General features: G+C 41.6%; 1 protein-coding gene across 8 annotated transcripts in view; it reads left to right on the plus strand.

Moving 5' to 3' along the window:
- The window catches only part of ARMH3 (armadillo like helical domain containing 3), a 174,577-nt gene that overhangs the window by 48,341 nt on the left and 100,968 nt on the right, over positions 1–25,268 (plus strand). For 7 of the 8 annotated variants that reach the window (XM_019939855.3, XM_073794044.1, XM_033841739.2 and 4 more), the window contains 6 exons: positions 2,136–2,237; positions 6,693–6,751; positions 8,352–8,417; positions 9,915–9,984; positions 11,015–11,075; positions 16,045–16,133. In XM_019939855.3, coding sequence (XP_019795414.2) covers positions 2,136–2,237; positions 6,693–6,751; positions 8,352–8,417; positions 9,915–9,984; positions 11,015–11,075; positions 16,045–16,133 — 447 coding nt within the window. The remainder of the gene's footprint in view (positions 1–2,135; positions 2,238–6,692; positions 6,752–8,351; positions 8,418–9,914; positions 9,985–11,014; positions 11,076–16,044; positions 16,134–25,268) is intronic. The other variant, XM_019939856.3, reaches the window with a different exon arrangement.

Below are 25,268 nucleotides of genomic sequence, written 5' to 3' on the forward strand. Positions count from 1 at the left end.
TCCTTAGGAAGGAGATTTTAATTTGTGAGGGATTTTATTCTATCTCTTCTATTTTGTTCTTTTTCTTCTCTCCTAACTCATTTCCTTCTGTTCGAGTCTAAGTATTATAACCCTGTTTTCAAGTTTTGGTTTTTCATTGGTTTTTAATATAACTGGTGTTCAATAGCCTAGTTATATTTAAAGGTATGTCACTGGAGCCATTTTTTTTTTTTTTTTTGGAGCCATTATTTTTTAAAAGCCAGCAGTTTAGCTGTAACATTTGTTTCCAGTTCAGACTTGACATTTGACCGCTCAGCCTTGGCATGAGAGGACTTTCCGGTAAACTAAAAATACATATACTTCTATATTTCTACATATATAAGGCAGTTTTTTAGTTATTACTGTGTTTGAGTGGGGAAAAAAGTCCCACTAACCAGTTACATGCCTCTTTGTATTGAACAAAGGAATGATTATGGGCTCTGAGCTTCAGAATAGGCTGTAGATTGAAATGACAGTCTCAGGTCATTAACCCATAACATGAATTAAGACCTTTTAGTATTTCAACATAAAAATATATTTGTCTTTTATTAGTTCTTGGGGGCTGAACTGTGGGAAAACAGCCAAGGGTTAGGCGTGTTAATTGCTTCTCGTAAGGCTTTTTGCTGTGCTTGCTATGTATTTTGGATCCATAATATGCAAATGTTTCCCATTGTTAATAAATGTTCTCTGCATACATCGTAATAACTCCAGAGGGATTCATTATCGTTATGAATACGTATTATGAATAATATCCCAAACTCAGCTGAGTCTTCGTAGGTGAAAATACAACAGAAAGCTATAGATTCTCTAGTTTGTCTGGGCTATCATGAGCTTCCTTTTGCTTATATATTATGTCTTAGACAGTGTAAAAGTACTTAACAAGATGTCTGAGTCTCGTGTAAAGTATTAGAAACTTGGGAAATCTATATTAGGGCTGTCCTTTGTCAGCCCTAGTCTGGTCCCTTACTGTTCATTGGGACTGTGACACAGAGAATGTGAGCAGGGGTAGTTTCTCTTGGAAACATCAAGCAGCTAGTTATATAAAACTCTGTCCCAATCAGTAATGTCCACCTACCTTTAGTCTGGTATTCCTTTTCAGGTTCCCTTTCAGGTGGGGAAGGGATTAAAAAATAGTATTTGAGGGCTTCCCTGGTGGTGCAGTGGTTGAGAGTCCGCCTGCCAATGCAGGGGACATGGGTTCGTGCCTCCGTCTGGGAATATCCCACATGCTGTGAAGCGGCTGGGCCTGTGAGCCATGGCCGCTGAGCCTGCGTGTCCGGAGCCTGTGCTCCGCAATGGGAGAGGCCACAACAGCGAGAGGCCCACGTACTGCAAAAAAAAAAAAAAAAAAAAAAAAATAGTATTTGAATGTAGTTCTGCCTTAACTTTTTTTCCTTTCCATCTTGGGTATTTCCAGCCTAAAACCTTATTCTCAAAATTGAGCAATATTTCTCCATATTAGGAATGAATTGTCATTTATTTTAAGCGGTAGACTCATCAAAGCAAGGCTCATTTATATTCAGTACAGCTCTTTCACTTAGGTACAAATTAAATTGCTTTTAAGAAGGGCCTTGAACCCTTTTGGATTACTTGGGGCTAGAAAGTGGAATCAAAATACCCTTCTTAGGGCTTCCCTGGTGGCGCAGTGGTTAAGAGTCTGCCTGTCGATGCAGGGGACACGGGTTTGTGTCCCGGTCTGGGAAGATCCCACATGCCGTGGAGCGGCTGGGCCCGTGAGCCATGGCCGCTGAGCCTGCGCGTCCGGAGCCTGTGCTCCGCAACGGGAGAGGCCACAACAGTGAGAGGCCCGCGTACCACAAAAAAAAAACAAAAACAAAAAACTCTTCTTAGGATGTTGGGAGAAAAGCACTGTTCTGGAGACTGACATTCTTAGGTAGGAGAGAAGGGCATTGGGCTTAATCTTGGGGGTAGGAAGGGCTGTAGAGGCCTAGGAAGACTAGATAAAGGTTTTATGATAAGCACTTGGTCTTTCCTCTGTTGTGTAAAAAGATTATTTCGTGATTTCCTTGCCTGCTGGCAAGTTGGCTGTCTGTATAGGTAGAAGTGTTAGATGGAATATGTTATAGGCTAAATGCATTTCATCTGTTTTATTCCAGTTATAAGTTCTGTGGAACTCCCACTGGATGCAGATGTACAGACCAGTAATCTACTGATAACCTTCTTAAAGTATAGCTCGATTGTCATGCAGGACACCAAAGGTAAGGCATGCTACTTTGGGGACTTAGGAAGCAGGAGGTGGCAGGTAGCTGCTTAGCTAGAGCAAGGAGCAGCATTAATACTTTGAAGCTTTGACAAGATTTACCATTGGGACCTCCTGTGCAAGGTGATGGTCCTGATTACTGGCAAACAGTGATTTCTTATTGCCAGATGACAATTAGATGGTGTTGGGGAAACCTGGAGCTGGAGGGGGAGTGCTCCAAAGTAGAACAGGAAAAAAATTGATCTCTACAAAAACTAGCAAGTCTTCTTAGCAGATTTTGATAAGTAGATGCAGACTCTTGTGTGTGGGAAGTGAGGGGATTAGCATGTTTCAGGGAATTCCCTTTTGAGGACAAGAACTGAAAACATCAGCTCATAGTGAGAATTAGGACTGTTGTACAGAGTACGGTAGGAAGAGGTGCGATTCAGAGGGACTGTGCTCTTTAACACTTAAAACAGGAGTGTCAGTACTCATCCCTGAAATGCAGAATGGAAGTGGGAGAGAAATAGGTATTAGAAAAGTTTGAGTTTATTCTGTCTAGTGTCCTGTTCTTCCTCTGTTGATGATTTTTCTATGATTTTTTTTTTTTTTTGCTGTACGCGGGCCTCTCACTGTTGTGGCCTCTCCCGCTGCGGAGCACAGGCTCCAGACGCACAGGCCCAGTGGCCATGGCTCACGGGCCCAGCCACTCCGCAGCATGTGGGCTCTTCCCGGACCAGGGCACAAACCCGTGTCCCCTGCATCAGCAGGCGGACTCTCAACCACTGCGCCACCAGGGAAGCCCTCTATGATCTTTTAATCGGTGGTAGGGTAGTGGAATAGTTGGGCTAGAGGAAGGGATTGGGAGGAAGCCCAGCAAATTCTGTCCAGTATATACATCTCAGGGTTTTTTTTTTAAACCTAGTTTTTTCTTTATACCAGATTTATATGTTTATAATTTTTATTTATTTATCTCTATTATATTTTTTATTGTAGTAAAATTTACCATTTTAACTATTTTTAAGTGGCACTAAGTACGATCCCATTGTTATGCAACCATTACTACCATCCATCTTTAGAACTCTTCATCTTGTGAAACTAAAACTGTACCCATTAAAAACTTATTCCCTATTCTTCACATTCTCCCCTTTTCCCAAGCCCTGGCAACCACCATTCTGCTTTCTGTCTCTTTGGATTTGACTACCTCATATAAGTGGAATATATCCCCATTTTAAGTTTCTCTGGAAATGAGCCTTTTATTTCATGGTGACACTGAGGTAGCATTTTTCCTCCAATTTTTTAAATGAAAAAACTCCAGTAAACAGAGAAGCTGAAAGGGTCACACAGTGATCAGTCATATACCCATTAACATTTTGCCATATTTGGTTTATCTCTAAATTTCTGTGTTATTCTTATTTTGGCTGAATAATTTTAAAGTAAGTTGCAGACGTCATTCTACCTTCACACCAGAAGTACTTTGGCATGTATCTCAAAATTAAAGACATTTTCCTAGATATCCATCATTAAGGCTAAGAAAATCAACAATAGTTCTTTTTTTGGCCGTGCCACACGTCTTGCGGGATCTTAGTTCCCCGACCAAGTATTGAACCTGGGCCACCGCAGTGAAAACACCAAGTCCTAACCACTGGCCCACCAGGGAATTCCCAACAGTAATTCTCTAATATCATGTAATAGTCCATATTTAGTTTTTTCCCAATTGTCCCCAGAATGTTTTCCATAACCGATAGTTGTCTTTTTTTCTTTTAAATAAATAAATATATTTATTTATTTATTTTTTATTTTTGGCTGTGTTGGGTCTTCGTTGCTGTGCGCCGGCTTTCTCTAGTTGCAGCGAGCAGGGCTACTCTATGTTGCGGTGCGTGGGCTTCTCATTGCAGTGGCTTGTCTTGTTGTGGAGCATGGGCTCTAGGCACACAGGCTTCAGTAGTTGTGGCATATGGGCTCAGTAGTTGTGGCTCACAGGCTCTAGAGTTCAGGCTCAGTAGTTGTGGCACATGGGCTTAGTTGTTCCGAGGCATGTGGGATCTTCCCCGACCAGGGCTTGAACCCGTGTCCCCTGCAGTGGAAGGCAGATTCTTAACCACTGTGCCACCAGGGAAGCCCATAACCAATAGCTTTTAAACTACACTAGCATTTTATTTTATTTATTTTATTTTTTCATTTTTAATAAATAGTTTATTTATCCAACAGTTTCAACCCTGATATTGAAGTCTGTTGCAGAGTTTTGTTTTTTTTTTAATAAATTTATTTATTTATTTTTGACTGTGTTGGGTCTTCATTGCTACACATGGGCTTTTCTCTAGTTGTGGCAAGCAGGGGCTGCTTTTCATTGCGGTGTGCACGGGCTTCTCATTGTGGTGGCTTCTCTTGTTGCGGAGCACGGGCTCTAGGTGTGCAGGCTTCAGTAGTTGTGGCTCACGGGCCCTACAGTGCAGGCTCAGTAGTTGTGGTGCACGGGCTTAGTTGCTCCGTGGCATGTGGGATCTTCCCGGACCAGGGCTCGAACCCATGTCCCCTGCATTGGCAGGTGGATTCTTAACCACTGTGCCACCAGGGAATTCCCGGTGCTGTGATTAAACTTGGTTTTTATTGTTCTTTTTTTGTGCTTTTCTGAATTAAAAAAATGTTTATAATGAAATCTGCCTTATTTTTGTTTTCAGTAACAATTTCTTTTAAGTGGAGAGATAGCTGCAGGCTTTTCTACAAGAGTTGCTTATCAGCTTAAGGGGAGGGGGAGGATAGTGCCAGAGAAACTCTGGCCAGGAATAGGTAGAAGAGTCTTATGAATCTAATTTTGCAGGCAAAGGCATTTCTCTTCTGGCCTAGGGGCTCTGCTGTAAGCTACTGGGAATGTCAGGTAGGAGCATCATCATTACTCTTTTGCACTGCCTATCACTGAGGAGAAGCAAATGTATTTCTTTGACCACACCCTCATTATGCCTTCTGATTGTCAGGTTTTAGTTGATAGATTCCATCTTTGAGGAAGTAACAGGTTAATGTCAGGGTGTGTACTGTTAGCTAACTTCTACAGCACTGTAATCCGTTAATAGATCTCTCCAGAATGGACTTTAGTCTGGGTCCCGTCAAAGCTAATTTGAAACATCATAAGCCATTTTTCTGGTTTGGATATGCTGGTATGACCTTTTTTTCTTTTTAAAAAATATTTATTTCTTTATCTGGCTTTGTCAGGTCTTAGTTGTGGCACGTGAGATATTTGTGTCGGCACGCGGGCTTCTCTCTAGTTGTGGTGCATGGGCTCTCTAGTTGTGGAGTGCGGGCTTAGTAGTTGTCACTCATGGGCTTAGTTGCCCTGCGGCATGTGGGATCTTAGTTCCCTGACCAGGGATCAAACCCCAGTCCTCTGCATTGGAAGGTGGATTCTTAACCACTGGACCACCAGGGAGTCCCAATGACCCTCTTTTTACCTCCATTTCACCCCTTCACCCACAAAGATCCTGGAAAGTAAAGAAGTTTTGATGGTTCTGGTAATTGGCAGTGATGGAGTAGCTCTTTCTGGGTCATTTGTTTGGGCTTAGAGCCCTGTTACTGAGGTTGCCTTCTTTTTTTTTTTTTTTTTGCTGTACGCGGGCCTCTCACTGTTGTGGCCTCTCCCGTTGTGGAGCACAGGCTCTGGACGCTCAGGCTCAGGGGCCGTGGCTCACGAGCCCAGCCGCTCCGCGGCATGTGGGATCCTCCCGGACCGGGGCACGAACCCGTGTCCCCTGCATCGGCAGGCGGACTCTCAACCACTGTGCCACCAGGGAAGCCCTGCCTTCTTTTTTAATAACAAGAATGTGAGTTCTGGGAGACCACAGACCTTTGTTTAGTTCAGTGCTATGTCTCTATTGCCTAGCACAGTGCCTGCCACATAGTAGGTACTAAATAAATATTTTAGAGTGAATAGCTTTGGCAGGAAGAAAAATGATCAGCTTATGGTCATAAGTAGTGTTCACAGTGCAAGGAGAAGCATGAGCTTGACCCTAGTCTCCAGTTAATTTCTTTCTGATTCATAGCCAGTTTGCTATGAACAGTTATAAAACTTTTCTAGATTTTGTGGTAGATGGGTAAAGGTGGTGGTGCTTTTAGCTAGTGGATGAGGAGGGGTGGGAAAGGGAATAGGTTTGATTATTCAGAGGCAAAGGGCTGATATGGAAACAAAGGGCATAGCCCTGACTTGGGCCATGGTATTAGTGACCATTACAATAATTGGATGGTTCTCAGGAAGATGGTTAGCTATCCATCAGACTACCAGGATACTTAGGAAAAAAATCTTATGGGGGAATTCTTTTGCCTAGAAGAAAAGCAAGGATTACTCTAGTAGAACCTTGATTTTCATTCATGAATTTTGTGGGGAGAGAAAGTGTGAATGTTCTTTTTGATGATACACATCTTTATTCTCTATAGAAACATGGTCTGGATGATTTAGAGAGAAGGGTTTATTTTTTCTTTTCAGATGAGCACCGGCTTCACAGTGGCAAACTCTGTCTGATTATCCTTACGTGTATTGCAGAGGTAGGTCTCACCAGCCTTCTGGTATTAGCTAATCTCTTAACAAAGTGCTGCCTCTTTCTGCGCTTCTTCCAAGTTCCTGTCCCCTGACTTTTAGAATCCCGAAGTTTAGGAGAGAAAATCTTCCCACTTTGTATTATCTCCTCCACTAGAATGTAAGCACCACTAGAATGTAAGCAATAGGCGGTACTTTGTCTTCTTCACCAGTGTATTCTTAGCGTCTGGCACATAGTAGGCTCAGTATTTACTGCATGACCTAATAATGAATTGTGATGTGATAACTGCTATAACTGGAATATTCTAGTTCTTTTTTTATTTTATTTTTTTAAGATTCTAGTTCTTCAGAGTTTGAAACTCTGAAGAGAGTTATACCTCTTCAGAGAAAACAGTCCTGCCCTTTTGAAACTGTTCATGTTGGGTCTTTTGCATTTAGCAAAATGAAAAAAGGAGCTCAGGTTTCTGTGGGGACAGGTGGAGACAAAAGCCGAAGAGGGGCATTGGAAACTGAGTAAAGTGGGCTGATTGCAGTTTGATGAAGAACAAGAACCCGAGGGGAAAAAAGAAGAGATGCTTGGGCTTTGTAAGGAGACACTTTTGGTTGGATTAATTAGGCCTGAACTCACCCTAGATCTTGGTGGCAACACAGGTATGGCAGAAATTGAGTCAATTTAGAGCTAAATTTGTAGTTTCAGACTCTTCCTTCACTTACTCCTTACTCTGATCTTTTCTCTCCTAAGAAAAACAATTAAGGCGTGGTCCATGTGGAACAGAGATCTCTCTCAGTCTTTCCATTTTTATGTTCTTGGTGAAAAGATGACCTTCTTTTCACCAGGTTAGGGGTAGCTGGTTATAGAAGAGCTGCTTATTAGCAGTGGAACTGGTGTAATTGCTTTTCAAAAATCTTTCTAAGAAAATCTTCAAAGGAGTTGTTTTTCACAAATGGTAACAGTTCCTAGGAATTGGAGTCTGTAGGCACATCAGATCTTCAGAAGAGATGTTGGGAAAGGGCCAAGGGATGTTTATTACTGATTCATGGTGAGAGGTTTTTGATTTTATATCAGTCTTCAGCAAAGCCAGGGAGAGACGGGGTCTTACCTACTGCCAAAGCTGCCATGTAAGCAGCTTTCTCTTGCTATGCCAAGCCCGTTCCCGGCGGAGTGCAGACCTTTCTTCTTAATCGTAGATCCTCATGTGGGGCCTGCACATGTATCCTGCAATCCCTATGAAAACCTTCAAGCTGTCACAAACAGAGCAGGCTCCTTGGGCAGATGGGAAGGAAGAGAGAATAGGAGAACACATGCCTCTCAGCATTTGCCTCAAGTGCCTGTGCCTTAATTTTTATTGTTCGTAATTTGCTTAGAGACTTTTGGCCAGTTAGAGACACACTGGGAAATTACACCCAAGTGAAATCTCATGGCTTAAGTGGGGCTTGACATAAAGGCTCTAGGCTCATCCCATTACTCTCTAACTGGTCCTTGAAAGGAGTTCTTTAAGTCCTACAAATCCTTGGGCTTTAAGATGATAGATTATAGACAGATTATAAACTGAGTGTCTTAAGTATAGCACTCATTCCTTACTTTTAATCTGTTTTTATTTTTATTAGGATCAGTATGCCAATGCATTTTTGCATGATGACAACATGAATTTTCGAGTAAACTTACATAGAATGGTAAGTGTGACTTTTGCTTCTTGTTTTTTCTTAGAGGAATTTTTCTGCCAACACAAAATTGATCCTACTAGAACAAGTGTGGGTGGAAATTTATGCTAAAGGGCTCTTGCTTAACTGCTGTTCAGAAGACCCATACTGGTTGTTGGGATTTTTTGTGTGTGTCATGGAGGTGTTACCTGCTCAAGAGAGGGTGGAAAGATCCATAATCATATACCCATGGCAGTAATATTAGAATGTATCAGGGGACTTCCCTGGCAGTCCAGTGGTTAAGACTCTGCAGTTCCTCTGCAGGGGGCATGGGTTTGATCCCTGGTCAGGGAACTAAGATCCCACATGCCACCCAACGTGGCCAAAAACAAACAAACAAACAAACAAAAAACAAAAAGGGACTTCCCTGGTGGCACAGTGGTTAAGAATCCGCCTGCCAATGCACGAGACATGGGTTTGATCCCTGGTCCGGGAAGATCCCACATGCCACGGAGCAACTAAGCCTGTGCGTCACAACTGCTGAGCTCGTGTGCCACAACTAATGAAGCCTGCGTGCCTAGAGCCCATGCTCCACAACAAGAGAAGCCACCCCAATGAGAAGCACGCGCACCTCAACGAAGGGTAGCCCCTGCTTGCAGCAAGTAGAGGAAGCCCGCACACAGCAGCAAAGACCCAACGCAGCCAAAAGTAAATAAGTAAAATAAATAAATTTAAAAACAAACAAAAAAACCCCTCAAAAGTATATCTTGACTAGAGATATACTTTTATACAAGTATATACGAGATAGAATGTATCAGTAATGTAGATTTCAACAAGGAGATGGGCCTAAGCCTTTTGCTTTCAAAATGTAGTACGATCTTTGATTGGTTGATGCTAGATCCTGCTTTGATTTATTCATCTGAGAGGTGGGGGAAATAAGAGTATGAAGGATCAGGGAATTTCCTAAAACTTGGAGGTATGTTCAGAAATATCACATTGAGGTTTATATTAAAACTTTCTTAAAAAAAAACTATTTTTTTTAAACTGCTACTGTTGCTGCCTTTACACAGTCACATTTTCTTTTTTGAAAAATAAATTTCTTTTTATTTATTTATTGGCTGTGCTGGGTCTTCGTTGCTGCGCACGGGCTTTCTCTAGTTGCGGTGAGCGGGGGCTACTCTTTGTTGCGGTGTGCGGGCTTCTCACTGTGGTGCCCTCTCTTGTTGCGGAGCACGGGCTCTAGGCACGCGGGCTTCAGTAGTTGTGGCACACAGGCTCAGTAGTTGTGGCTCACGGGCTCTAGAGCGCAGGCTCAGTAGTTGTGGTGCACGGGCTTAGTAGCTCCGCGGCATGTGGGATCTTCCCGGACCAGGGCTTGAACCCGTGTCCCCTGCATTGGCAGGCAGATTCTTAACCACTGCACCACCAGGGAAGCCTCCAGTAGTGATTTTATTTGCATGAAAAACATGATGGTAAGCCATTGGATGTTAGTTCAGATGTCTACTAGTTTCATTTCTTTTTTATGTGAAGCCTATGAGACACAGGAAGAAGGCAGCAGACAAGAACCTTCCCTGCCGTCCTTTGGTATGTGCAGTACTGGGTGAGTATCATCAAAATTGGCATGTTTCTGGGCCAGCAATAGGTTTTCATGATTAAGATGAGGGATAGATCCTGGTTGATGTGCGCTTCCTCCTCAGAGAAGAAGTTACTGGTTATGTTTCTTCCCTGGCCTAAGAAACCATGTTTCTTGTTGAGTTTGGTAAAGCAATCCCAAGGAGTATAATGCTCAATTAAAGGGTGCTCTTGTTCAAAGAAAAAGATCTTTGTAGGGAGACAAATGTCTAAGTCTAACCTTGATACATGATTTAAATTTGTAAACTGTCTTACACTTGATCAAGATTTCAAATTCTTCCCTCCCTTTCTTGGTCCAAATTGTGTGTCAGCTGGCCAGGAGGCTTAAAGTTCAAGGTTCAGACGTATAAAACTTCCTCTGAGTAAATTAAGCTGAGAGGAGGCTGACAGAGCTGACAGCTAAGGGGCTGTATTGTAGGTAATTTAATCTGCCCAGAATTCCACATTTTCCTCAGGTAAATGATCTGAACTCTTAATTCCATTTCACCTGGGTATTCAGCCCTACCTCCTAAATCTACTTGATTTTAGAAACAATAATTAAGGCTATATAATATTAAGCCTCTATTGACCCAAAGCTCCTCAGACCATTTCAGTCAATACCTGTCAAACTGAGTGTGATAGGAAGACGAGATAGACTGACATAGCTTTAGAGTTTGAGTCTGGTTACACGGATGTGATCCATAGTTTTTTTCTCTGCTTGCCTCATCACTTGGTTCTCAGAATATGATTTCCTTCTGGCATTTTGCATTAGTGTCATGGTATGAAATATCTGTACAATGAAATCTCCCTTGTATCTGAGTTTATTGGCAGGTCAAAGTATCCTTCTGGAAGTAGGAGAGAACTAATTTTCTTTTTACCTTACAAGTGGCAGGTGGTGAAAGTGTTGCAAAAAGTGCCTTATATAAAATAAAGTGCACTGAGAAGGTTTTTTTCCCAGCCCAAAGGCAAGCAATGAATTTCATTCTGATTGATCTAATTTTTCTCTTTTTCCCATTCAGACCTGATGGTAGAGTTTATTGTAACACACATGATGAAGGAGTTTCCTATGGATCTCTATGTGTAAGTACCGTGGTTCATTTAATGTGTGCAAATCTGTTTTATAGAATGGAGTGATGGGAAGTTTAATAGTCACAAAATTTTTATGTACACTTCAGGAAAAGCACATTTATGTGCGGAGAAGTGTCAGGGAGTGTTTTATGGCCTGTTTTATACATTTTTCCAGAAGGGGGGAAAAGTACAAACTATGTATCTTCATTATCACTTTTAGGCACACTGCATGAAGAACAGGGCTGATGCGTTGAAGCAGTGATCATAGCTGACTCCTGTATCCAAGGATATGGAATACTAGCAGACCACTTAGTCATCCCTGGGCTTTGGCATCAAAGGAGTCAGCAGTATTTAAAAGATATGGAAAGGCCAGAGGGATAGATCTTTTGGTTCATTCTTAGCCTACATTGTACTAGCCACATAGTCAGAACTCTGCTAGCTAGGCAGATTATGTATATAGTGGCCAGGCTGGGAGATTCCTGCCTCCTGAGGAGATCTGATTGTCTGTCACAATTCTTTACAACCAGTATAACTAGAGATGACTGAAAATCTTCATATTTTAATAAAGTTTAAGCCTTTAGGCTTTCTCTCTTCTTTGGTATTTCAGCATTCTTCTTATCATCAGTGCCTAACAGCTGTGCCATGTTACTGTGATCTCAAATATATGTATTATCTTTATTCCTTAAAATGCATCTGAATTCAATCTGACAACAGAATTAGTACCTCCACTTTTTTGAGTAAGAGGAAGTTTGGTGCACAGCAAGCTTAGTGTACCTCATTCCAATGCTAGGCCTGGGATCTAGGGAGATATGAAAGATTTTACTCTGACTAGAGTAGATCTCCAGCTTTTTAGACTGTTTGTAGGCTACATATTTTTGGTTTCCTAGATATGAAATAATGATACAAATTTTACTTTTAGGTAAGTAGGTTGTGGTTTGCATTTTTCCATATCTTTTGGGTGTTTAAAAGTTAGTCTGAAAAAAAAAAAAAGTTAGTCTGATCCTTTATTTCAACTCAAAGACCATGAAAAGCTGCTTTTTTTTTTTTATAACACTTACCAGATGAGTTTTCTGCTTGTTTTAGATAGGATCGCTGAACATCAGTACCTCAGGGATCAGATTTGTTTTGCTACAGATTATATTTTTAGCTTGTTTATCTAATGTTCTAGTTCTAGGATATGCTCTTTATGTTGTAGTATATTATTATAGTCTTAGTTTTCTCATTTTCCAGGCAAGGAAACTGAGGCTCTGGAGGTTGGGTTGTTCTGTTAGTAAGCACCATTGCCTGGACTTGAACCCAAAGTTTCTTACAGTAAATCCTAAGCTGTTCCCACCCCTTCTCAGGTGTATTATCTATTGCTATGTAACAAACTACTTCAAAACATAGGGGTTTAAAACAAACATTTACTACCTCATAGTTTTTGTGGCTCAGAAATCCTAGCAGCTTAGCTGGGTAGTTTGGGCATAGGGTTTGGCAGAGGCTGCAGTTAGTGTGTTAGCTTTACTGGGGCTCTACTGGGCTGTACTGGGGCTGGAGAATTGCTTCCAAGCTCACTTACATGGTTGTTGGTAAATCTTAGTTCCTTGCCATGTGGGCCTCTCCATAGGGTTGCTTGACATGGCAGCTGGCTTTCTTCAAAGCAAGTAATCCAAGAGAGAAAGAGAAGAGTGAGAGCCCAGGATGGAAGCTATAATGCCTTTTATAACTTAATCTCAAATGATTTCTGTTGGTCATACAGACCAAGCCTAATACAATGTGGGAGGAGACTCCATAAGGTTGTGAATGCCAGGAGGTGGGGACCATTGGGGGCCATCTTGCAGGCCGGCTACCACAGTTACCTACCTAGTTGAGTTGCATCACCAAGATTCAAACTCAAGTCTGTCTGACCCCAGAGGCTGTACTCTTTCTTAACTACTACTATGATAAATGACAAAGGAAAGATTTGTACAGGGTGACTAATGCTCACTGGGGCATCAAAGGGGGCTGTGTTTGACCTGAGTCATGAAGAAACAGTAGGAGTTTTCTATGCAGAGGAGTGGGGGAGGGACATCCCAAGCAGGGGACCAGCATGTTCAAAAGCTTGGAGACTTGAAAGTGTGGCATGTTTGGAGAATAGAAAGTAATTCAGGAGGATTAGAGTGTAGGGTACATGGAGGAAGGATAAGAGAGTAGAAAAAATGTTACCTGATTTAAGTGGATGATGGGTGTAACAGTTGAAGATGAGGATGGCATGATAAGACTGTGTATTCAGTACTTAGAGTTACGGTATGTCACTGTCCACCCAAACCCTCACATCTCAGCCAGTGAACCTGATCTACACTAAATATTTTAACTCCCTCTCCCCAGTAGTTCCTGCCTTTTTTTGTTTTGCCTTGCTTTCTCAGTTCTTTTTCCACCTGCTTCCTAATTGAATGTCCTGAGGTTAGGGAAGATGGAGAAGATAACAAGCTGACAGAGCCTGGGCAGAAGTTCCTACCCTCAGGCTGAATTCACTTTCTTCATTACTACCCATGGGCATATTTCCATATCTCCCTCCCCCAACTTCCAGTCTTCTTTCCAGTTTTTGACATTTGGAGCATCAAGTCCTTTTTAGGTGAACTTATCTGCTCCGAGCTGGGCATCAGGCCAGCTTGCTGCTCTCACTTCTCATTTTGTACTGCTTTTCAGCAACATACAGCGCAATGAGAAATTGAAAGCAAAATGAATTTCTACCATTTCAGATAAGTGTATAATCTTCCTGGTGAAATATGAAGAAATATGGAGCATGGAAACACTTAATACTCAAGTCAGAATCTGTGTCAGAAACGAAATAGTCTCATATCTGTGTATGAATGCTGTAGGTAAAGTAATAATGGGGGAGGTGCTTATACGAAAAAAAAAGAGAGAAAAGTCTTGCCTGGAGCAGTAAGAGGTAGGAAAACCCAACAAATGAATTTCTTCTTCTGGATGTCTACTCTGTGATTCTTGCCGCCACTCCCACTGCTGGCCCAGGATTTGGGAGTTAGGGGAAATAGTCTCTGGGGAGAGTAAACTCTCCTTTAAGTTACTCTTACATGGAAAACTTGGACTCCTTCTAATCAGGGATTCTCTGTGGGTAGAGACTTCAGTGGACCCCACAAGAAGATTTCAGGTTAAAATGGAACTGTCTTGTGTTGAAATAGGAAACCACTACATGCATAAAAGAAACACCCTAAGCAGTCAGCTTAGAGTCATTCAGCCAGTATATATATATTTTTTATATATATATATATATATTTAAATATATATTTTAAATTATTTATTTATTTGGCTGTGCTGGGTCTTAGTTGCCACATGTGGGATCTTCGTTGCAGCATGCGGGATCTTTAATTGCGGCATATGGGATCTTTTAGTTGCAGCATGTGGGATCTAGTTCCCTGACCAGGGATTGAACCCAGGCCACCTGCATTGGAAGCGTGGAGTCTTGACCACTGGACCACCAGGGAAGTCCCCAGAACTGAATTTTTAATTTAACTTTTAATGTAAATAAAATTTACATTTTATTTAAAATTTAATTTATATTAAAAACAAATTTAAATAGATCTAAAGACTTAAGGTCTTTAATTTTATGTTTTTGCATCCTATGTCTGCAATTTCGAATGGAGTAGTCTAATTTTGGTCTAGTGGTGCCTCCTTCCTCTCAGGAAAGACACTCAAGGGAATGGTATCAGTAGTGCCTAATTGAATATTGACCTATATGTGGTTATAGCTCCCTTTTCCTAGTGATAGGGGGAATTAGCACAAGCAGTGTGTGTGGGATGGGGAGGGGGGATTTTTTTTAACACCTTTATTGGAATATAATTGCTTTACAATGATGTATGGTTTCTGCTTTATAACAAAGTGAATCAGCTATACATATACATATATCTCCATATGTCTTCCCTCTTATGTCTCCCTCCCATCCTCCCTATCCCACCCCTCTAGGTGGTCACAAAGCACCGAGCTGATCTCCTTGTGCTATGCGGCTGCTTCCCACTAGCTATCTGTTTTACATTTGGTAGTGTGTATATGTCCGTGCCACTCTCTCACTTCGTCCCAGCTTACCCTTCCCCCTTCCCAGGTCCTCACATCCATTCTCTACATCTGTGTCTTTATTCCTGTCCTGCCCCTAGGTTCATCAGAACCAGTTTGTTTTTTTTTTTTTTAGATTCCATATATATGTGTTAGCATACGGTATTTGTTTTTCTCTTTCTGACTTACTTCACTCTGTATGACAAACTCTAGGGTCCATCCACCTCACTACAAATAACTCAATTTCGTTTCTTTTTCTGGCTGAGTAATATTCCATTGTATATATGTGCCACATCTTCTTTATCCATTCATCTGTTGATGGACACTTAGGTTGCCTCCATGTCCTGGCTATTGTAAATAGAGCTGCAGTGAACATTGTGGTGCATGACTCTTTTTTGAATTATGGTTTTCTCAGGGTATATGCCCAGTAGTGGGATTGCTATGTCATATGGTAGTTCTATTTTTAGTTGTTTTTTTTTTTTTGCCGTACGCGGGCCTCTCGCTGTTGTGGCCTCTCCCGTTGCGGAGCACAGGCTCCGGATGCGCAGGCTCAGTGGCCATGGCTCATGGGCCCAGCCTCTCCGCGGCATGTGGGATCTTCCCAGACCAGGGCACGAATCCATGTTCCCTGCATCGGCAGGCGGACTCTCAACCACTGCGCCACCAGGGAAGCCCTATTTTTAGTTTTTTAAGGAACCTCCATACTGTTCTCCATAGTGGCTGTATCAATTTACATTCCCACCAACAGTGCAAGAGGGTTCCCTTTTTGGGCAGGGGGGATTTATCTACCAGAAAGCTGCAGGTAGAAGTTCATTTCTTTCCCAGGTGTACAGATTCATATCCAGTGTCTTTTGTGGCCTTAGCAAAAGCTGCCTCATTAAAGAAAGGGTATCTGTGGTGAGTTGCACCATATTTTTAGGCTTATTCCAGTTTTTCTCTTTTTCTCTTACAGGCGCTGCATTCAGGTAGTACATAAACTACTTTGCTATCAGAAGAAGTGTAGAGTACGCCTGCATTATACCTGGCGGGAGCTCTGGTCAGGTAACTTTCTCTTTTGAATTCATCCTCTTTTCCTATATCTTTTTTTTTTTTTTAACAAATTTATTTATTTATTTGTGGCTGCACTGGGTCTTCGTCATTGCACATGGGCTTTCTCTAGTTGCGGCGAGCGGGCTTCTCATTGCAGTGGCTTCTCTTGTTGCAGATCACAGGCTCTAGGCGCGTGGGCTTCTGTAGTTGTGGCATGCGGGCTCAGTAGTTGTGGCTCATGGGCCCTAGAGTGCAGGCTCAGTAGTTGTGGCGCACGGGCTTAGTTGCTCTGAAGCATGTGGGATCTTCCCAGACCAGGGCTCAAACCCGTGTCCCCTGCATTGGCAGGTGGATTCCTAACCACTGCACCACCAGGGAAGCCCCTTCCTATATCTTTTTTTTTTTTTTTTTTTTTTGCGGTACGTGGGCCTCTCACTGTTGTGGCCTCTCCCGTTGTGGACGCGCAGGCTCAGCGGCCATGGCTCACGGGCCCAGCCACTCCGCGGCATGTGGGATCTTCCCGGACCAGGGCACGAACCTGTGTCCCCTGCATCAGCAGGCGGACTCTCAACCACTGCGCCACTAGGGAAGCCCGCTTCCTATATCTTTTATGAACCCCTAGGCCTGGGCACAAGCTGAATTTTTTTAAAAAACTTTTTAGTTTGTTTAGGATGCTTCTATTTTCAACTCTTCTTTTTGTCATTTCAGCCTTGTTCTAATCCAAACCTGGCCATGTCACATACCATTATTTCATACTTTCTGTCTTGTTCCTTCTCCTCCCTGTAATTTTTGTCAGCTGGTAGAAACAAATATTTGAGTTCCATTGATTCTTCCAATGGGGAGTCAGTACAAACTTGGATTCTCCCTTGGTTCCATTTGGTAGCAGCATATGGACTATAGGGAGGCTTCTGTGTGTTTCCTCAGGATGAGTAATCTCAGGAGGAATGTCTTAGGGAGAGGAGGTGGGGAGGGGGTGGAGAGATGGGGGGAATCCTGTTCTTTGTGTTATATCTGGCATTATTACTGTTTACAGACAGTGTCAATTTTACCACTTCTCCTGTGCCAGAGACAAAAACAGCAAATTAGTGTTTACTTTTGTCTTTGTATCCATTTGGTAGCTCAGTAAAGTCACTCCACCCCTGTAGGAGGGAAGTGGCTCTTCTCTAAGGGTACAATTAATGCTGGCTTGCCACCCATTTCTTTTGTGCAACTAAATTGGAGGTTTCAGAAAAGCAGAGGAGACATTTTTCCTGAGGCATTTGCTTGCTGATAGGTCCTGTGGCTTTTGTGACCTGATGGTACAATAAAGTCTTCTCCAGATGATTATAGTGGTAAATTGTTGCCCCACCCTTGGGAGAGCTTCTCTGTATTCTGAGCAGACAAGGGTGTGTTAGTGTTAGAGGCTTTATGAGAAATGGGTCAGTAACCCCACACCCTCCCATGGAATTCATCTCACTTGTTGTGACACATGGTTTCCTCCCAACCCAATTTGGCTTTCTAAATTTAGTCCTTCATAATGTAAAGTAGAGATCTTTAATTAATGGATTAGCAAGTTTTTTGCAGTTACTGCCTATGATGGTGAAGGGGGAGTAGGAGAATAACAGTAAGTGGCAATAGTGGCATTTTGATATTTTAGGAGAAGAGTATGATTATGTGAGAGTTTGAAATTGAGGGAATGTCAGAAGAGCTAAAGAGAGATCAAAAGAGATTGAAATGACTAAAGTTAGTAGAATTTCTTAGGTCAGAACAGTGCTTTTTAATATTAAGGACTATTTGGTTGCCTATGGATAGTTGTATGATTATTAGGTTCTAAAAATTTAGGATTAAAGAGAAAACAAAAATGATGCAAATCTCTGGATATTGGTATAATTGTAGGACTTATAGCAAGTACAAATGGTTTATGTCTATAACTGGGATGAAGTTATGCATTGTACTAAAGAGTTGGTGGTAGTTATTATTTCTGCCTGCCTTTGATCCTCTTCTGGTTTTATTTTCTATTTAATTCTATTTTCTTTTCTTTCTATGCTAGCCACCCTGTCTCTGGCCCCTGGGATCTCTCTGGCTTTTCTCCTATCCTCTTCATCTGTTGTCCTCTTCCTCATTGTCCTGTCGTTGCCTTTTCCATTGCATTCTCCCATTCACTCTGGTCTGTCTCCCTGGGGCCCAGGGCTTTCCATTATTCTCCTACCACCACCTTGCATTCTGTCCTTTGTGCTGTTGTTGTCATACATTTTACTTTTACATATGTCATGAACCCCAAGATACATTTCTGTCATTTTTATTTAAAGAGGCAATTATCTTTTAAAGAGATAAAAAAGTGTCTTTTATATTTATCTTTTCTGGATCTTAGCATTCACTAACCTAGCTAGAAAACTATGAGGCAAGAGACCATTCTTTATCCTACGTTGGTCAGTTGACTTTATTTCTTTGAGTACTTTATGTCGTGTTCAGCTCTATGTATAATTATTTGCTATCTTGGGACTTCCCTGGCAGTCCAGTGGTTACGACTTTGCCTTCCAGTGAAGGGAGTGCGGGTTCGATCCCTGGTTGGGGAGCTAAGATCCCACATGCCTCCGAGCCAAAAAACCAAAACATAAAAAAAAACAAAACCTAAAACATTAAAAAAAAAACAGAAGCAACATTGTAACAAATTCAGTAAAGACTTAAAAAAAAATTATTTGCCACCTCAAGACTGACTGATTGGCATTCTAAGGCCCTTGATACTTTGAGAAGAGGTGTATATGAGTGTCATTGATGAGAGTTGGATGGCTGCTTTTTCCTAAGGCATAGGCATTTGTACTAGAGTTCTTTGCCAAGTGAGGTTAGCTCCTTTTCCTACGTAGACTGGGTGAGCCCTCCTGGAACCTGTCTCCCTGTGTTCATACATGGAGTATATACAGTGAGATGCAGAGCAGCAGGTGTTAAGGAAAGCTGCAAAATACTAGGCTACATCTGATGCATCAGAGCCTATAGTAATGTATAATATTGCAGTCAGTGAATATAAATGTGGCTGTGGAGGACCCACCCACTCCTTGGCTGGTACTGCCCCTCATATGTTGGCTTGCCCGTGTTTTCACTCTTTCTTTGCCTTCTAGACTTATGGATTTGAGGGAGGTGTGTGAAACTCATCATGGCAAATATGCTTATGCGTACAGATGCTTGCCCATACATGTGCTGCAAACATTAGTTGAATTATACTTATAAATAAAACTGGTAGGGCATGTGTTGTTAGATAAGACACACAGGAGACCTAGGGTGTCTAGGAAGCAGTGGACTGGGGTGCAGATGCCTTTTGTTATTTGGAATGGGGGCGTTTAGTCTCACTGCACTTTGAGTGGTGATTTTTATTCTTATACTGTTTGACTACAGTAGCTCTTTGTTATAGGGGAGGTAGCCAGAGGTCCCCCTCCAAATTCCCATATGGAATTCTCAGGCTTGGTTTTATGGATGAGGAGGAGCCAGCTGTATTAGTTGGGGGTTTAATCCTGCCTGATACGTTGGTTTTATAGATATAATCCGTGACCTACTCCCTGCTGCCACTGTCTATTTATATGATGCCTGTCACCATGGTATCTGAGTACGTGCAGAAATATATTTAGACTAACCTCAACTTGAATATAGAAAGGAAGAAGTCTTGCCTTTCTCATTGCCCTATTTTCAGCAGTCACTATTTTCCACCAAGTTAAGGAAAGTTCAAAAGCTCTTCTCTGACCTCTAGGCTACCCAGATCTCCTATTTTGAGTAAAAGGTTAGGTTTTAAAACTCTCCTCTGATAAGACAGGAGAGTTGAGTCAGATAACTGAGTTTTAGGGTAAGATCCTAGTGAAATAGTTCTTTACCTTGGAGAATATAATGAAAGATATGATCTTTGCATCCAGAAAAATGTCCATTTGCACATACATATTTTGCATGTAATTTCAGAGAGTTCATGGACCTTCTTCTGAAGCCCATCCATGTTCCCATGTTAAGAATCCTGTCTTAATTTTAGGTTCCATGGCCTCCCAATTCTGTTTTCACAGAACATCTTAGTACTTGGTTAAATAGTTTTTCTTTATTTACTGACTGTGCTGCATTCCTCCTGGGAACTTTAGCTTAGTATTTTCTCTCAACTTCTGGAGGCTAAAGACCTTGTTAGTCACTATGTTTTGTTTCCTACACAGGAAACAAACACACTATGTGTGTTTCCTATACATTCCTGCAGAACTTTGGGCTTCTATTTGAGCATATCACATTGTTTTGCTAGGTTTGCATATGTCTGTACAATGATTTGCTTAAATATCTATCTTTCCTCTTAAAAAAAATTCCTGGAGGGCAGGGCCTGTGTTTTAATCATTGTTTTATTCCTAGCACACTACTTGGCTTGTAATAGGGGCTCAGAAGACATTTGAATGAATAAATGAATGGATGCATGGGTATGTAGAATTTCCATTAATGATGAATCAGCATTCTCTTAAAGCAGCACAATGTTGTGTTTGGATCTCAAAAAAAAATTAGGATATTTGTTGTCATGTATCTTTTTCTTTCTTTTTAACATCTTTATTGGAGTATAATTGCTTTACAATGTTATGTCAGTTTCTGCTGTATAACGAAGTGAATCAGCTCTATGTATACATATATCCCCATATCTCCTCCCTCTTGCATCTCCCTCCCACCCTCCCTATTTCACCCCTCTAGGTGGTCACAAAGCACAGAGCTGATCTCCCTGTGCTATGCAGCTGCTTCCCACTAGCTATCTATCTTACATTTGGTAGTGTGTATATGTCAGTGCTACTCTCTCACTTCTTCCCACCTTTTGTGGGTTTTTTTTTTTTTTTTGCGGTACGCGGGCCTCTCACTGTTGTGGCCTCTCCCGTTGCGGAGCACAGGCTCCGGACGCGCAGGCCCAGCGGCCATGGCTCACGGGCCCAGCCGCTCTGCAGCATGTGGGATCTTCCCGGACTGGGGCACGAACCCATGTACCCTGCACTGGCAGGTGGACTCTCAACCACTGCGCCACCAGGGAAGCCCCTTCCCACCTTTTTATTTGAGTTGTTGTTGTAAAAGGGAGCAGTGATAATTTCTCTTTCCTTTGTCTCTTTCTTCCTTACCTACAGATAGATGGATTGCTTTTAACCAAGTGAAAATGGAAACTTAGATGGTTTCTAAGCCATTAACCAAGCAATGAGCAGAATGTTTAGAGGGAAGCATGTAGTTGTTAGAGAGGGAAATACTTGAACAGAACTTCATGGAGTCAGCTTATTTTACTTCCACTGCAGGCAGAAGGGGCATTGGGGAGGCAGCCTGCATTTAAATAGTGTAGCTTTCCACAGTCTGAAAACATGGGTTGATTTAAAGGCAGGTTTATATTGGCGTTTTATATTTGACAATTTATCTATGGCTCACAGTCCTTACCCTTTCCCTCTGCTGCATCCCTGGGTGATAAGTCATTATTTTTATCACCATTTGTTGGAGAATGTATAGAAGGATAAGTGACTTGCTAAGGATCATGGAACAAGACACTAAACAGAGTCATGATTAGAACTTCGAGTTTCTGACTCCTAAGCTCAGAAGCAGACCACTAGGCAACATTTGCCTCCCTGCAGAAAGAGGGGCCCCCAAAGCCCCCAAAACAATCTGTTCAGCTTTACTGTGCTAAACAGCATCCAAAGCATTCACAGCTTTGTGAAAAAGAGAGAAACTGTACATGGCCTGACCTTTCAGATACCTACTGGGAAAAATAGAAAACCCAGAGGGTGTCACAACTTTCTGGATCCAGCTGGCACTCTCATCACTGACAGAAGCCTATGATTTCATGGTTAGGTATACCTTGAGACTGGGAATTGAGAACCTTTCATTGGGAGCTTGTTATACTGTAGTTGTTTTTATACAGGATTGAAAATTATCAAGAGAAAGACTGACCTGAGCTGTAGATTTCTTTGGCAGTTCTTGAATAGGTATAGCTTTGACAGATTGCCAACCCCTCCTGATTTGGGGAGACTATCCTTTGAGTTTTTAATTGTCTGCTTCTTTTAGTTTAGTTACTTTTTTAAACTTTTTATTTTGATATAATTATAGACTCACAGGAAGTTGCAAAAATAGTACAGAGAGTTCTTGTACCCTTCACCCAGCTTCCTCCAATGGTGATATCTTATATAACTCTATAATATTGTTTCTTTTAGTTTTGAAGAGGGTATCCAGGTGGGAAAGAACATGGCAGTAAACAGAGTATATGGGAAGAGGAATTTTGGCAGCTGTTATTGCTATTTTGTTCTTAAAATTGCTTTTTAAATTGTTCTTCCTATTTCCCCCAAATTTTCTCTGATTTGGGGGAATATGTTACAAGATGTATTCTAGGCTTGGTGTGCCTAATTAAGACTGCTCTAGCTTCCATGTGCAAAAACATGGAGGCTTCTTTCTTCTGTGGATAATCAGTTCCTCTCAAAATTAGAATGTTCTAATATAGGGTCATTAGAAGGTATTTCTCTCTTTTCATAATTTTGTTATAAAGATTCTGTATAGCAGTGTACAAAGCCCCAGGATTGAAAAAGAATGCCAGGAAACCATTTTTTCCTTCAAATCATCACATTTGGCTAAATCCAAAATTTATACTATTTTGAATCTTTCTCTTAGAAACTTGGCAAAAGCAAAAGATAAGAATTTCCAACAAGTTTAGCTTGTTAGAGGGAGAAAAAGATTCCCACCTAAAAGCCCCTTAAAAGAGTGAGAAATCTCTGTTCTTTTCTCTGCACATGAAGGCACTTCCTATCCAGAGAAATGTCACCTCTCATAGGCCCATTAGCATCTTGTCAACTAAAAGAGGCAGAGGAAAGAATAGTTGTACTTTTGTTGCTCTGTCTGTACTGGTTGTATAGGAAAGTATCATTTGGTTTCATAAGGTATCGTTCCCTGGATCTCAAGTGAGCAGGACAAGTCTGTTAGTGGTTTTCCCTAAAACCACTTTCTTGGTTTAACCAAGAAATTAAAGTTCTTGGTTCTACATCAGATGGCTCCACTGAGACATGGTCTCGTTGACTACTGGATTTCTTCAAGGGTGATTTTTGACTACCTTTCAATTGGGCAATGTTGGAAAAAATAAGCAGGTGGTATAGGGCCCTAGAAGAAGCCAGTAGCTTCTGAGCATGCTTCGTTAGAGGCAGCTGCACAGGAATGAGGTGTATGGGATCTTGCATTTCTGAGTCTAAGTTCCATATGGGAACTTTCACATAAAAACTCATTTTCATGGTAAAGAGGGTGGGTGGTAATTCTGAGGATTGCAGTGTCCCCAAGTAAAGGGGGAATTGGAGATAGTTGAGAATTTTATTTTCTCTTTTAGCAGATACACTTTAACAGCAAGGAAAATGGTAAGACAGAACCTAACTTCCATTTAAAGAAAGGATTTGTTCTTTTTTCCAGTTCATCTCAAGGGGTGTGGAGCCTTTAGACAGTGCGGTTTGTTGACGTACTGACTTATTATTGTGCTAAAATACACATAACATAAAATTTACCATCTTAACCGTTTTTAAGTGTATGTTCAATGGTATTAAATACATTCACACTGTAATGCAGCCATCACCACCATCGTTCCCCATAAATCTTTTCATCTTGTAAAACTGAAACTATTCTGTCTTTATGATTTTGACTACTCTAAGTACTCCATGTAAGTGGAATCATACAGTATTTGCCTTTTTGTGACTGGCTTATTTTACTTATAATGTCCTCAAGGTTCAAGAAATCAGATTCTCCCCCTTTCTGCAGATTTAGCTATTTTTTTGTTATTATAATTATTTTTTGCTGCACTGCGCGGCTTGTGGGATCTTAGTTTCCTGACCAGGGATTGAACCCAAGCCCTTGGCAGTGAAAGCGTGGAGTCCTAACCACTGGACCACCAGCGAATTCCCTGTTGTTTTGTTTTCGATTGTAGGCTGTCTCTGTGCTGAGGATCAGCCTGAGGTGTAAACTTAATGTTTTCTTAGGTCTCTTCTGAGCCTTTTCTTGGGCATGTGCAGTCACTCTCTAATTTTCCCTGAATATGCAGTTGTTTCTGAATGTCCTAGTTTTTTTTACTTCTGAATGCCTTCTTGGTTAATGTTTATATTATCCTAGTATTTACCTTTTTTTTTAAATTGAGGTATAGTTGATTTACAATGTTGTGTTAGTTTCTGCTGTACAGCAAAGTGATTCAGTTATACATATGTATATTTTTTTCCATTATGGTTTATCACAGGATATCGAATATAGTTCCCTGTGCTATACAGTAGGACCTTGTTGTTTATCCATTCTATATATCATAGTTTGCATCTGCTAACCCCAAACTCCCAATCTGTCCCTCCCTTACTCCCTCCGCCCCCGCCTTGGCAACCACAAATCTGTTCTCTAGGTCTGTGAGTCTGTTTCTGTTTCTTAGATAGGTTCATTTGTGTCGAATATTCTAGTTTTTAATGTCTGGCTCCTGAAAGGGGAAAAGCAAAAAATGAAGGTGGGGAAAAAGGGGCACTAGCCCCTTAAATCTGGAAGTCACTTATCAGGAGGGGGAAGGGCTTGCAACAATGAGGGGAGGTGCAACAAAAATGGCTGCCCACCTCTTTGTCTGCACCTCTGTGATTAGAAGCAGCAATCAGTGATCATAGCACAGATCCCCAGTATTTGGAAGACAGGGCCCTTTTTGCCCACCCTATCTCCTGTAAGCTGTGTGCAAGCTGCTTCAGAAACAGGTGCACAGCTGCTTACCACAGGCCTGGGATTGGGTGATAGGTAGCTGCTAATGTACTAAGAGTTGAAATTGACCAAAATGAACCAAATTTACCACCCAAGTTTTCCTCTGGAAGTTGCAAACCTTCATCAGAGGTCAGAGTTCTAAAATAGTTACATCAGACAGATTCTGCCAGTGCAGTTATTGCCTAGGTGGGAAGAGAGATTCCTGGTGTTTCATGCTTTGCCACCTTCCCAGAATCCTCCCACTGGATATACTAACTTTTGTGCTCTGTTCACCTGGAGAGGCTCATAGCATACAGCCAAAGCCATTTCATTTTCTTGTTTGATTCATTGGTCTCTGTTTCAGTGAGGTGCTTGGGTTTGCAGCCAGACAGTTGCCTGTATTCTGAGAAGCCACCTAGTGTATTTTTAAATTATTCTGCTGGTAAGTGTTGGTTTCTGAGTCTTTCCTGTGCC

The sequence above is a fragment of the Tursiops truncatus genome, chromosome 16 (genome assembly GCF_011762595.2).
Source record: "Tursiops truncatus isolate mTurTru1 chromosome 16, mTurTru1.mat.Y, whole genome shotgun sequence".
In the NCBI taxonomy this organism is placed as follows: Eukaryota; Metazoa; Chordata; class Mammalia; order Artiodactyla; family Delphinidae; genus Tursiops; species Tursiops truncatus.